We start from the raw sequence: 13,580 nt of genomic DNA on the forward strand, positions 1-13,580 counted from the left end.
TGGAATTGACCCTGACCCTGGAAGAGTTAAACAGATTTATAGGTCCTACCCCTGACAGCAATAATTAGGTAATGCAGATGGTCTTTGCACATTTTTTTTTATTTTTAGGTTCATGTTCAGAACATTACAGTACTGTAAATACTTCTGTTGAATTCATTCAACATGATTTAGTGTGAAGAAGAACATGTCAAACCAACACCCTTGTGAAGAAGAACATGTCAAACCAACACCCTTGTGAAGAAGAACATGTCAAACCAACACCCTTGTGAAGAAGAACATGTCAAACCAACACCCTTGTGAAGAAGAACATGTCAAACCAACACCCTTGTGAAGAAGAACATGTCAAACCAACACCCTTGTGAAGAAGAACATGTCAAACCAACACCCTTGTGAAGAAGAACATGTCAAACCAACACCCTTGTGAAGAAGAACATGTCAAACCAACACCCTTGTGAAGAAGAACATGTCAAACCAACACCCTTGGATTGGTTCATGCAAAAGAGAAGAGGTGGGACCCATGGTGGTGGGAGCACTGGGCCTAGTCTTGAGTCCTGAAGGAAAACGGAAGGCATCACAAAGTGAGAAGGAGCATTCGCACAGTCAGTGTAGATTAGACAGTGTAGAAAGTTTATCGGGCTGTGGGCAATGCAATCTGCTATTCCAGTCAGGGTGCCGGCCATCTCTGTAAAGAAAAAACTAGCCTATTAACTCCTCTACCTTCAAATGCCTCAAATTGTGTCATGGCTAAGAATGGTGGAGGACAAAAAAAAACAGAATACCAAAAGCAACCAGGCATCATATGCATGGACAACCTGGATTGCATATGAGGATTGTTAATTGTACCCCCAGAGGCAACCTGGTGTGCGGAGCAGAGCAGCAGAGTGGGAGACGCCTCAGCGGCTTTGGGGGCTGAGCAGTGAGAGCAGCAACGTCTCAACCTTGAGGCAGAAGTGAAAACAAGGAGGCGGAGGGAGGGCTGCTGGTAGAGATGGATACACCGACAGTTCATTTACTGAGAACATCAGCCCAGTGCACATTGTCTGAAAGATAAGGGAAGTGAATGCCTCATGCCTGATGGAAAACAAAGGGGGCAATTTAAAACCATCTGCATCCAACACATGCAGCCTCATCCTCCACCTTTCTCTTTCTGTGTCCTGACTGATATTGAAACATAATCCATTTGGACTGCCAACATGTCATAATATTTTCTTCTCACCCTCTTTCTCTTCCAGGATCATTTCAATTGGTTGCTAGTTGAACAGGAATGTGTTCGAAGTCCGTCGGTTGACTGTCGCAAAGAGCTGTTCGGAATAGATAATTTTTCCTATTTAGACTCATAGATCAACACAAACATATTTCTCGCTTTTTTGAAAGACTATATGTACGTAATGTAGACAAAATCCAAAGGGTATTTTCTAATTAGACAAAGAAATATGGCAATACTAGTGATAATGTCCTCCTCTGATTTCATTGAAATAGGGACCGCAAACAACACTGTTTCAGATGATTATTAAGGGTCATGGATATGGTTAAGATTCAGGATCAAACAGCTTCAGTACTGACAGTGTTGATTGATGATACTTTAGTAGCAACATTATCCCACCCATAGAAACACAATTAATGTAACAGAATATTCTATTAATTGTGGACTAGACTATCAGCATATCGGCGGTACCATTTTGAATGTTTGAGTGTGATTCTGTCCTTGTGCTTCTCACAATGTTGTACCCATAGTAGATATGACAAAGTCCAGAAGCAAATAGGTGAATTGAAAAAACGTGGATTTTAACCATGTTTGTTTTGTCTATACACTATTTCCATGATTCCACCTCACTTATTGGGTTTACTCCTCTCTGTATCAGAAATATGTGTTGTTGTTATGTTGAGAGTGAGATATGTCATTTTTGTGCTCTGGTCATTCACTTATTGCCATTTTGTTAACTTAAGTTGAAGTTTTACTTTTCCATCAACAAACTATAAAAGACGTTGAAAAGAAATGGCTGTCTGCACAATTATGTTGTACAGTGAAAAATAAAGAAAATGGAACAAATACAAAACAGAAGAATATCAAATAGCCCAAGCTATACCTCACCCATCACCACGTAAAAATACATCTAGTTTTTTGAAACGAAGAGGGGGGGAAAAAAAATCTGTTTTCAGCCTAATGTTAATAATTTATGTTTGTCTGTGCTTTTTTATTATTTATTTATTTACTACTTTCTATTCACCAGCCAGACAGTTTTCAAAGGCTTCATAAACAAGAAAGCTATTTCAAACTTTGGAGTTTAGTTTCAAAAGGCTTTCACTGAAGAATGTTGATTTTTTTTTCTTTTTCGCTTGTCTAGTTATTGTTATCTGGTAAGGCATTGATGTGAAATAACCCTGACATGTATTCATTTCTATTGACCCTATGGAAATATAAATGAATTGCTACTGACCCCACAGGCTGTCAAGCCTGTCCGTTTGCTTTTAGGTGAAAATTCTCTGTATTGAAACGTGGTTCATTGTTCAATTCTCTCAATCACGGCACTGTGGAAGTGCAAGAAAGCTGACAGCTAAGACGTTCTGAAAACTACACAGGGAAAAATGATGGGCAAGACACAGAAGTTTGAGTTAACTTTATGCTCCAACTATATATATATATATATGTGCGTGTTTTAATGCAAGGACAGCAAAGTATGCATTGGTGGAATTTGATAGGGGGATATGTAAAGGTCTTGTGAGACTAGAAGACAGTGAGTCATTTTCTGCAACCCCGGCCTTATTACTCCTACTGCAGTGTTTACAGTGCCTGTTGGTATATTGTTAGTATGTGGTGCATTTGTGCTTTCTTTACCACACACAGGAAAAAAAAGGTTCTAAAAAGGTTATATCGCTCGCTTGATATATGGCACGCTAAATTCTATATGGAACCCCAATGAACCATTTTCCTTGAAGAAAAAGGGGTTCTACTTTATAGAACTTTTAGGGGGTGAGATATATGAAGCAAGCAATATAACCTTTTATTCTAAGAGTATATTGTACAAGACAAAATGCAGTTCTTACCAGATAATTATTTGGAAATGTCCTTTTGGTGCTTATAAGTCACCGAGAAATATCTTTTAGATTCAAAATTCATTCTACATTTCAGAATAAACAAGACGATCCATTAATGTCTAACACTTGTTTATTATTAATAATGGTACAAATAAATGTGACAGACGTGAAGCTTTTTAGAAATACACAAAGCGCCGCTTAAATGACCAAACAGATATTGCTGTATAGATTAAGCACAGGTTTCAGTCTATAAAATGAAAAGCAACCTTTGCAGGTTCATCAGCTTTGGTTTCGAGGTCTTTCTTGAGTTATAACAATATTTCAAACCAGTTGGTGTATGAGTCTGTGTGGATATAATTTAAAAACATTTATCTTAATTATGATTATCTTTTTTATTTTTTTACAGAATCGGGTACAATCATAAAAGCCTTCTTTGCCCCCTATAAAATAGGGCACATCTTGGAGACTGAAACTGAGAAGTGCATGTAACAAAAAAAGCTAAACAAGTAACAACAAACTCTAGTAAGTCCTATACATGTGACCCTGGAAACCACTTGGCAAAAGTACAACGGGTGTCATACAGAATCTCAGTTCCCCCCTCCCCCATGAGAAGTGAACACTACTTTCAAACATAATACAGGAGTCATTTTTCGGGTCTTTTTTTCTCTGATGGTTTTTGCATGGCATTGCTCACAATGTACGGTGGGCAGTGGTGACGTCAAATTTAAAAGAACTACTACTTATCTACTCATCGATTCTCTTTGAATTTCAAGATTGTCGGCGACATTAACCCATTTCTCTGTACAATGTGCATATAACTATAGAGCTTTGGTCCAGCATCAAAGGGTTTACGTGAAGGTTTAACTCCGTCCTTTGTCTTTTTGTTTTTGGTTACAGCTTCATTGTTTAGCCTCAGTACTACCTGCCCATGCAATACAGAAGCCGCATAATCACTTCTCTTACATGTTGGGATGAGGTGGGGTGAGAGACAGAGGGGGAACACACAAACGTCTTTAAATTGAGTCAAATCACATATGACTTACAGTATATTATGAATGAACACCATTTAGTAATACTGACTTACAATATTACACTGTTAAAAACGACTTCCTGCTAAAAGTATTCAATCTTTGCTCAAGGTAGGCCTACAGTAAATAATAAAGGGTAAATGAACACGTAAGGGTGGCTCCTATGTAGTGCCTCTCAAACCTCAGCCTTCTGTATACTCTCCTCAACTAATGTCTATTTCCGTATGTGTTTGTAAGTGTTATCAAGTGCACTTTATGCTGCTAGGCAAGCAACAGTGTAAAGTGGGACTAAGTGTTTTACTTGAATCAAATTAGAACATTTCATATCAATGTGTAATCTTCAGAGTTCTGAAAAGTGGTTTTTACATGTGTGTATCAGTTTGCAATACTCTTTATAGTTCAACACAGTGGCTGTAGGCCTATAGGTTATTAACACATCAGTGGTGTAACAATATGGATTCCTTAAATCCTCCATGTGGGCCCTGGTAATATTGAAGTACACCTATAGGAGGTGAGCTACATGTTGTGACGACACTCTGTTCATATCCAACATCTACACAGCAATAACACCCTCTGATTTGTTGGTTGAAATGAATATGGATTATGTCTTGTGAAAGGGCTACTTGGTTGTCTTGCATTTCACACGACTTTTCCCCAAAATACTTTTTGAATTAGGCTATACTGTCTGTCAAGGCTTCACTATAGAATCACTCAAAGAAAAGAAACAAAACCGCAGCAGGACATTTTCACAAAAACATATTTGACCCCTGAAGACAAAGATTCATCGATTAGAAAACGTTCAGATTGATAAGATTATAATGGGTTACTGAATGCTAAAGGGAAGTAATGCACATTTTGCTCTAAAGGTCAAATCATGTAAAAAAGATTTGCTAAAACCACTAACGTGTAATTTGTTCTCAGTGACAATGTACTCTGAAAAATATACATGTAATTTAGGGATTTGGAACTTGGGCTGCCTTTTGTGTTTTATGTTGTCTTGTTTCCAGATTTCTGTAAGTCCAACTTTGTTATAAGTGGTTCATCTCAAACATGCAGGAGCAATTCTTCAAATAGAGAAAACTAGACACACACTTCAGAAAGGGATGGGCAGAAAAGTCCTCACAGTAAAACACATGTTCTATATTGCAATATCAAAGGGTTGTGAACTAACAAAGAGTAATTTTTTGGAATCAAAATGTTATTTGGCATTCTGTTGGCCTTTGTGTAACTTAGTTGAGCTCAGTGTATGAAAGAAACTGTACAGTAAAAAGAACCAGAGAAAGGGAACTTAGGCACATAACAATAACTAAAACATGTTATTGGCCAAGGTAAAATACCCCCATGTTCTTGAGCTGAAGTAATGTGTTCTTTGGCTATCAGGCTTTGGCAACAGAATGAGATACAGTAGCTTCAGACATATCCACAATAGAGTCGGTGCACAGAGACAGAACCTATATGGTTAGGTACAGAGTATCCCCTCATTGTTTAGACAGCCTTCAGTTTATTACCCTTCCTCCAAAACATAGACAATCTCATAAAATCATCGATAAATACTTGTAAAAGTTGTACAAAGTTACACTGTGACTGAAAATAGTTGCAGATGAGAAAGAGTCTGAGACAAACAATATGCCATTGTTGAACAGCAAATAAACGCATTTACATGACAAATTTGACATTGTGGTTTCAATTTAGTAGATATTTACATATAAACACGGGAGATAATGAAATTAAGTGAGACAAAGATAAAATGTACAGCCAAACTCACACACATATCTTAGATGTTCTTGCCAGTACAAATGTAAAAATTTAGAACACTTTTACACTTAAAAAATTATTCTTAGTATTCCAATGCAACAGACTTTGGTAAGTAGTTAGTGTTTTTGTCTTTGATTTTGGCATGATTCCTTTACTAAAATCTCCCTAATGGGAACCCAAATTTGGACAATATTCTGGTCTATGAGGCCAGAACTAGAACTCTTTGAAACAGCACACTCTAGGTTTGTAATCTTTTTCTATCAAATACTAACATATTTATTTTTATTTGGGGATTTCGGCAAAGGTCAATAACTGTGGTAATCACACTGATAACACGTATTCTCGTTAGCAAACTTTCCTAACTGTCCTTTTCAGTTGACTCTATAAAAGGGCTGGAATGTTCTTTCATTCTTCTTCCCACTTTGGGTCATGATCCACCATGTTGTTTGGACTTTTCTCTTTATCTCTAGTTTTGGTCGTTCATTTTGGGATCTCATCCAGAGAATCACAGAGAGGGTCCATGGGCGCGGTCGGGCCGAGGTCCAGGTCCAGGTCACCGGGCTGTTTCAACCGCTTTATTGTGTTTTTCAACGCTTGCCTCTTGTTGCAGAACCAGACGCGGACCACCTCGCGGTCATAGTTCAGTTTCTCGGCTATCTCGGTCATTTCCTGTCCAGAGGGGTGCGTGTTCTTCTCGAAGTGGCTGTTTAGGATCTCCAGTGCTTGCGGGGTGAACGAGGTCCTCCGCTTGCGTTTTTTGGAGGGCTCGCTGCCAATAAACTCGGTCAGGTTCTGCATGCCGGACCGGTGGCGGGCCTCGGCCTCGGCCATCCAGCGCTCCAGAACGGGCTTAATCTTCTGGGCGCTTTTTGGGGTGATGTCCAACTTCTCAAACCTGGCAGGATATAAAAGGCCAGGGTTCAGTTTGCCTGTCAGACTGCTACCTATAGTGTTCTCTTGGGCTTCCTGTGGTAGGAAAAAGTGGCTTCTCAGGATGGTGTGTCTGGGGAGAATTGAGAGAGAAGAATCTTACTTAGGTGCCCTGCTGGGCCAAGGGATAACCTGCCTGCCTCAGTGAACTGGAAGGGCCACCTCTCCCAGACAACTGCCACTGGGACAGAGACATCCACCAGCCTTGGATACAGTCATGACAGTTTGTAGCCAAAGTTGTAGCAATTGGAAGAGAGTGTTACATGTGGTGCTATATTGTTTTTCGCTTGTCTTGTATTTGGTTGTGATTCGCTGTCCCAGATAGGCAGTGTTGGAGTGAGGATACCCTGCCATTGGCTAAAAAAAAGACTTCAGATAGACCCCCCCAAAAAACAGACAGAGCATCTAACTATCATGATCAAACACTGAGCTTTAGCAATGTAGATTACACAACACATTGATGTGAAATATAATCCACGTATTATATCACCAATCACAAAAAGGTAAAAAGGGGTTAACCAAACAATTAATTGAACATTATTCCCATACCTTCCCTTGAAGTGATAAAATAAAATCTGTTTTTAATTCATATGGCCAAACAGGCAGCAGTGCATGCATCTAGATCTTCTCAGTCGCTTACACTCCATTTCTGTATCAGTGTTGAAACGTATCTATAGCACAACAGCAATGATCAAACGCTCATATGCAGTTACAGAACTGATCATTTTCTTGCCTTTGTACCTGACTTGTATATGTTAGACCACTTGTTTGCAAAACTTTAAATACAAACGTCAACAATGAACACAAAACTCACTGTTAAGTGTTTTGTTCTCAGAAATGTTAACTCATTGTTTTCATCAGAAGAGAAATGTGTGCAACTCTGTTCACTTTCTGTCATAAATAAATACTATTGCACAACATGTTAAAAATCCCCCCCATCAGTGTCAAACCATGTACAATATAGAGAATGATCTATGCAATGGGGACTGTCCACTTTTTATGATTTTTTTTTTACAATATTGCGGACATGCAGAGATGCAGAGAATGAAGTTGGGTTACTTATAAGTCACTGTGGGTTACTCCTAAGTCATCATCTCCAATGTTGTGACCTTCGATGATAGAGCTTTGCTTTGGTGTAGATTGAGGCCTATACAGTATACATTCAGACTGTATCAGTTGTGTTTCTCCATTGTATTCACCTTTCCCATTTCTATTGTGGATTGTGTTTCTGGAACCAATTGGAAAGTCTACAAAATGTGAGCAAACCAGCCTACTGTATGTATTGAATACATGGAATTGGATTGTGATGATATCGATGAATGAATCCTACACAACGGGCTTATTATTTTCTTTTTTCCATTTTTATCAGGATAAATATTTGATTTGATATGTATGAAATTGTTTGGTGAAATATATAATTGCTCATAATTCTGCAATTTTGACCATCATGATTTGGTGACTGTAAAGAAAATGTATTGATCTAAGTGGGATTTTTAAAAGACAGACTAACTTTCTGTTTTGTCTGCTTGGACTCGAGAGATGAGTGTGGTTGTGTTAATCTTTTTGCAGGCAGTCGTGCTCTTTTGATGGATCTATTTGCAATGTGGACAGTACAGTAGAGTTTTAATGAATGTATTTATGTTTTCAGAAGGCAACTACATTTTGAAAACACATCTACTCTTTTGCAAAAGGCCACAGAGTTTTGTGTCTTGTGGATTCTGTTTTGAAAATAGTCCTTAATCAAAAAAAATGCTTGTATGCGATTTGAGCAAGTGTAAATACATAACTGTAATTTCTTTGCAAAAGCAGTATGAATTATTAATCCACATTCACATTTTTCAAACTTTTCTCCTGCCTCAAGTTCTCTTGTATATTTAATATGAATACATTTCCACCCTTCAGACTTGAATATACTTCAGAGTTTATGGATGCATGAAGCATAAGTCATTATTTGAATTGAATGTATTGTGCACTTTAGTGCTTTTGAAAAGTAACTTCAATAGCTCAAGACTATAGTTATAACATTTTGACAGAGTTCCTGAGTCACGAACAGTAGCTGAATTATGGCTTGCTGAATCAGTTTAATCTCAACAAATAGTTGATACTACTGTCCTATTAGAACATTTTCAGGAGTATCTGTACTGTAGCTCTGTGTACTCTGAACCTGTCAGTTGCAGAGTTCTGTGAGACAAGCACAGAGATGGCGTTTGGCTTTCACATGATGAAAGAAGATGGACCTGGGCTAAAGTTGCTGGGTTTCTCTCATGCTGTATAATAATGGGGTCAGTGTCAGAGTGTGGTTTGAGCTGCCTGCCCTCTAACGAGAGTCCAGACATCTGTCCAGGTGTTAGGGAGCGAGCAGCTGAGAGAAAAAGGTGATCCCCCTTTAAAACAACAGCCGTTCCTGTGCAGGCCTCTTCTAAGATCTTGACCGAACATGGATGTCTTTGATAGAATCTTCCTGGCAGGCAGGTGAGGAGAGCCTTAGAGCTGGGGGAAAGGACCCCTCTCACACAAACAAAATGAAAGACATTTCTTAGTGGCAAGTCGGCTTGTTATACAGAACAGTAGGGAAGTGATGCTGCCCTAGCTTACTGAAGAAGGACCCTGCCTGTTGTTTCCTTTTTCCCCTCTCTGATTGTTGGTGCATCTCTGCTTGTCGACAGCCATTATTGTTTATAACCACCTTTTAAACAGCGGAAAGAGGACGGTTATATACTGCAGGGAATACTTTAGTAAATATGAGGAGTCGGTAGAGACAGGACATTTCATGGATCAACAGGAACCAAATGCACTAAAATGAGTTGGGAGCTGCTCGGCTGGCTCCCCACTGGTTCAGAACCACCAGGGGAAAATAAAAACATACCTCTACCTTTTTTACCCCCATTGTCTCTCTCTCTTAACTGTCTTAAAAGTACCTTTTTTCAGGCCAGGCACAAACATCGCTTAAGTGTAGCCCAAAATGAAGGTTTGCATATGATGATGGCTAAGAGTGGGTCTTTGACTGAGTGGAGGCTCTATGACTTACAGAATACAAGGGGCAGATCAGTATCCCATCTTTCAGATATTAACCCAGGAGCAGGTCGAGACAGAAGTGGATGTGATTAAATAGACATATCGAGGACGTGAAGGCACGTATCTGCAACATTGATGCGCAAATTAGAGACAACCGTTTCTTGTCACGAGATGTGAATCGTTGATGTGGACGGGCTGTGTTCTAGCGTGAAGGAAGGCCGTAAACGCATGCAGCTTAAACATGCATGCAGCGCCATGATTCCCCTTCAAGAATTACACCAGCAATGAGTAGTTAAGACAACACTGTGCACCTATGCATTCTGAGCAGCATTCACATCGAGAGCACCGTGAATCTTTGGACATGAACTGTAATTTTATTGAGGTGGATTCAAACTTCATGCATTTTTTTCTGCAATAAGATGTGTCCTCCATTTGATGAAAGAATCGATGCCATCAATCATAATCTGCAACATGATCTATACATAACTGATACAATAGAATAATAGTTTTTTGTTTAACCCATAAATATGACATGCAGCAATATGACATATTGCATGTACCAAGCACTCTATCATAAGACAAGATCCAAACCCATTGGTCTGATGATGTACTTATGGGATGTTTGTTCCCCCTGTGATAAGCTAATAAGGCTTTTTAACAAAGGGAGCAATGGAATCAGACAAGATGGAACCATCTGTCACTGCCTGTTCCAGTGATATCGGACAACAACATGCCCCTGAGCTAGCATGCGGTCCCCTCTTCTCCCCCAACTTCCATGTCTCTGTTGATGTTAACTAAACTAAAGCATGTGAAGACTGCCTCTCTACTTAAAACATAGAAGATGCTTGTCATGTCCAATGTCATACAAGCAAAAAAAACAACACTATCTTACCGACATAAATGAACCCTCAAGGACATATTACCTGTTTATTTATTTTAAGCTAATGGCTTTTAATGTATGTTATAAATATCTGAATTATGGATGCTTGTAAATATTTCATGTTTGATTTTTTAAAAAGACTTTAAACATTAGTTTGAAAGGGCTGTCCATCATAAGAACCCTGCTCCCCCCCCCAGTTTCAGATTATATTGGCCGTTTGATGTTGATGTGATGAAACTTTTAAAAGCCCATTGCACCAATATGTCACAGAAGCAGGGCAGGTCATCAGCAAAGCACATGTATTTCAGAAACACATTACAAATGAATACAGGAATAAGACGGGGTACAGTGCTGATAACTGTTGACAGTGAAGCATGCAACTATGGTAAGGCAAAACACTATGGGTAGAGTACAAAGAAAAGGGAACACGAAATTTGCCACGGTAAAGTCACGGACAAATGCCAGAATTAAAGAAAACAACATAATTATGATATTGTTAAAACTATTGCCTTTGCGTGTAGTCCTCTGTTGCTCAGTTGGTAAAGCATGGTGTTTGCCATGCCAGGATAGTGGGTTCTATTCCCGGGACTACCCAAACATAAAATGTATGCACGCATGACTGTAAGTCGCTTTGGGTAAAAGTCTCTGCTAAAAAGAACACATTACGTGTTTGGTGAGAGAAAAACATAAAGTATCATACTTTTTGATCATGTGAAACTCTTTGGGTTAATATAATGTTGCCCACCCTATGTGCCTTTGTCTGATTAGAGATACTGTAGGTGTATTTTCAAAGGGGTCTATTTCATTTGCACTAAAGTCAACCAGGTGGAAGGAAAGGCATAAAAAAGGAAGAGATTGAATCGTAATACTATATGTCTGATTATCTAATGAATAGGTAATGCAGCTGTTTATGACTAAACGCATGTGCCTGCGGGACTGTAGAACATTGACAGGTTCTCTGAAGCCCAATGTAGAGGGAACAGCAAAAGGCCTTAGTAATTATTAAATGCGTTAAGTGCTTCGTGTAATACTCTCGGTAATGTATTTTGCATAAGTTACAGCGCGCTCTTGTGTGAGAGGAGAGAAAGAAGAGGGCAAAGAATTGACGTGAGAGCTTAATTTGACTGGATGGTCTTCAATTATGTATTCATTTTAATATCTTAATGATGTCTGCCTAAATATGAGATGAAATATGGATGTGAGTCATCATGGACACCGGACGATTATGTGCATTCTCATGTACAGCAGTGCTGAGTGCCTTCGTCTACTGTAGCTACTACTGCATACTGACCGGAGTGGAGCAAGAGGGTCAGTTGAACTACAGAGAAATGATTGTCCACCATTCAGATATGAAATGGTATAGATGTTGTACATGAATGACATATATATTTCCATAACACTGGTAATATATTGTATTTATTTGTCATTTTAACACCACAATGAGTTAGTAAACTTAAATTCTGCACTGCAGTAAAGAAAAAACAATTTATCACTTGATGGGAAGGATAGGAATATTCCAGAAGACACCATAATCAACAGATCTATGGTCAAATATAGCATGCTTTGATGTTAATCACATGGCACCCCAAGTCTTCCTTACCTGCAGATGGCAGACTGACTATAGGCTGGGCCCTCGGCCGCGCTGAGCGCCTGTCCCACCTGAGTCTGGGTCAGGCCAAGGGACAAGCGACGGATCTTGAATGCTTTGGCAAACTCCCGAATCTCCTCCAGGTTGACCCCATCCACCTCGCTGGGAGCCATCTGGGGGTCTACAAATACAACACAGAAGGAGTGGCTCAAAAAAACGAGGAGGACCAAGGCACTCTTCATATAGTTTAAAGGAAAATCTGCACACGAGTAGCTCCAATGCAATTATTTATTCACCAACGTTTCAACAGCAAGCTGTCTTCGTCAGGGTTTCTCTTCATAGAGTTAAAATGCCTTTATTGTGATGGCCTGTTCAATAGAACAACATCTCAAAAGCTCTTTGTCAGGGATTGCAGAGTGAGGCAGGTTTCCGTTACCTGAATAGTACTGTTAAACACACTGGATATAAGGAATGTAGCTCATATACAGTATATACATTCCAATATAATGGGACCATGCTGCTCTCTGTTGACGAGCAACGAGTAGCTTTAGAAAATAGATTATGAAATGTATCTTCAATTAGCAGTGATTCTCATTTTGGTGCTTCTCTGCCTCTCTCGTTGATAATAGCAGTCTCTGTACAGTATGTGCTGTATCAATGGTAGTGAGAGTGAAAGGCTGGCTTTGCATTTAACACTAAATTGAAAATGTTCCTCCTTCAATCTTCCATATAAAAGCTCATACAACATACTCTGTGGCATAAAGCCATTTAATAAGTTAGTCTACGGTGTCCAATTGCCATTCTCGGCATTCATTCATGCAAACAGTTTTATAACCCACTCTCCCTGCTTTTATAATAAAAGTTAAGGTCTGTGGAATGTTTATTAGAGAACCATTCCTATTCATGTGTCCCTCCTTTGGGTTAGTCAATTGAGGTCTCCACAGAAAGATTGTGCTGCTGTGCACTGCACAACTCAAGTGTTGACAGATGACAAAAAACTCCTCTGTGTAGAATTCACTTCATAGGAATGTTTTTGTAAATTGCTGCTTTGCAGACCCCCATATACACTGAGGGTACAAAACATTACTAACACCTTCCTAATATTGAGTTGCACCCCCTTTTGCCCTCAGAACAGCCTCAGTTCGTCGGGGGCAGGGACTCTACAAGTGTTCCACAGGGATGCTGGCCCATGTTGACTCCAATGCTTCCCACAGTTGTGTCAAGTTGGCTGACTGTCCTATGGATGGTGCACCATTCTTGATGCACATGGGAAACTGTTGAGTGTGAAAAACGTAGAAGTTCTTGACATAAACCAATGCGCCTGGCTAGGGCTGTGGCGGTCATGAAA

The 13,580-nt window shown here is 39.4% G+C and overlaps 1 protein-coding gene across 1 annotated transcript in view; it reads right to left on the bottom strand.

Moving 5' to 3' along the window:
* Positions 1–3,154: 3,154 nt before the first annotated feature.
* The window catches only part of LOC116354711 (POU domain, class 6, transcription factor 2-like), a 126,043-nt gene continuing 115,617 nt past the window's right edge, over positions 3,155–13,580 (bottom strand). Inside the window, exons 8-9 of the mRNA XM_031795289.1 lie at positions 12,245–12,413; positions 3,155–6,822 (exon numbers count right to left, since the gene is read on the bottom strand). Of these exons, the coding sequence (XP_031651149.1) occupies positions 6,300–6,822; positions 12,245–12,413 (692 nt within the window). The 3' untranslated portion in view covers positions 3,155–6,299. The remainder of the gene's footprint in view (positions 6,823–12,244; positions 12,414–13,580) is intronic.

The sequence above is a fragment of the Oncorhynchus kisutch genome, linkage group LG18, assembly GCF_002021735.2.
Source record: "Oncorhynchus kisutch isolate 150728-3 linkage group LG18, Okis_V2, whole genome shotgun sequence".
Lineage (NCBI taxonomy): Eukaryota > Metazoa > Chordata > Actinopteri > Salmoniformes > Salmonidae > Oncorhynchus > Oncorhynchus kisutch.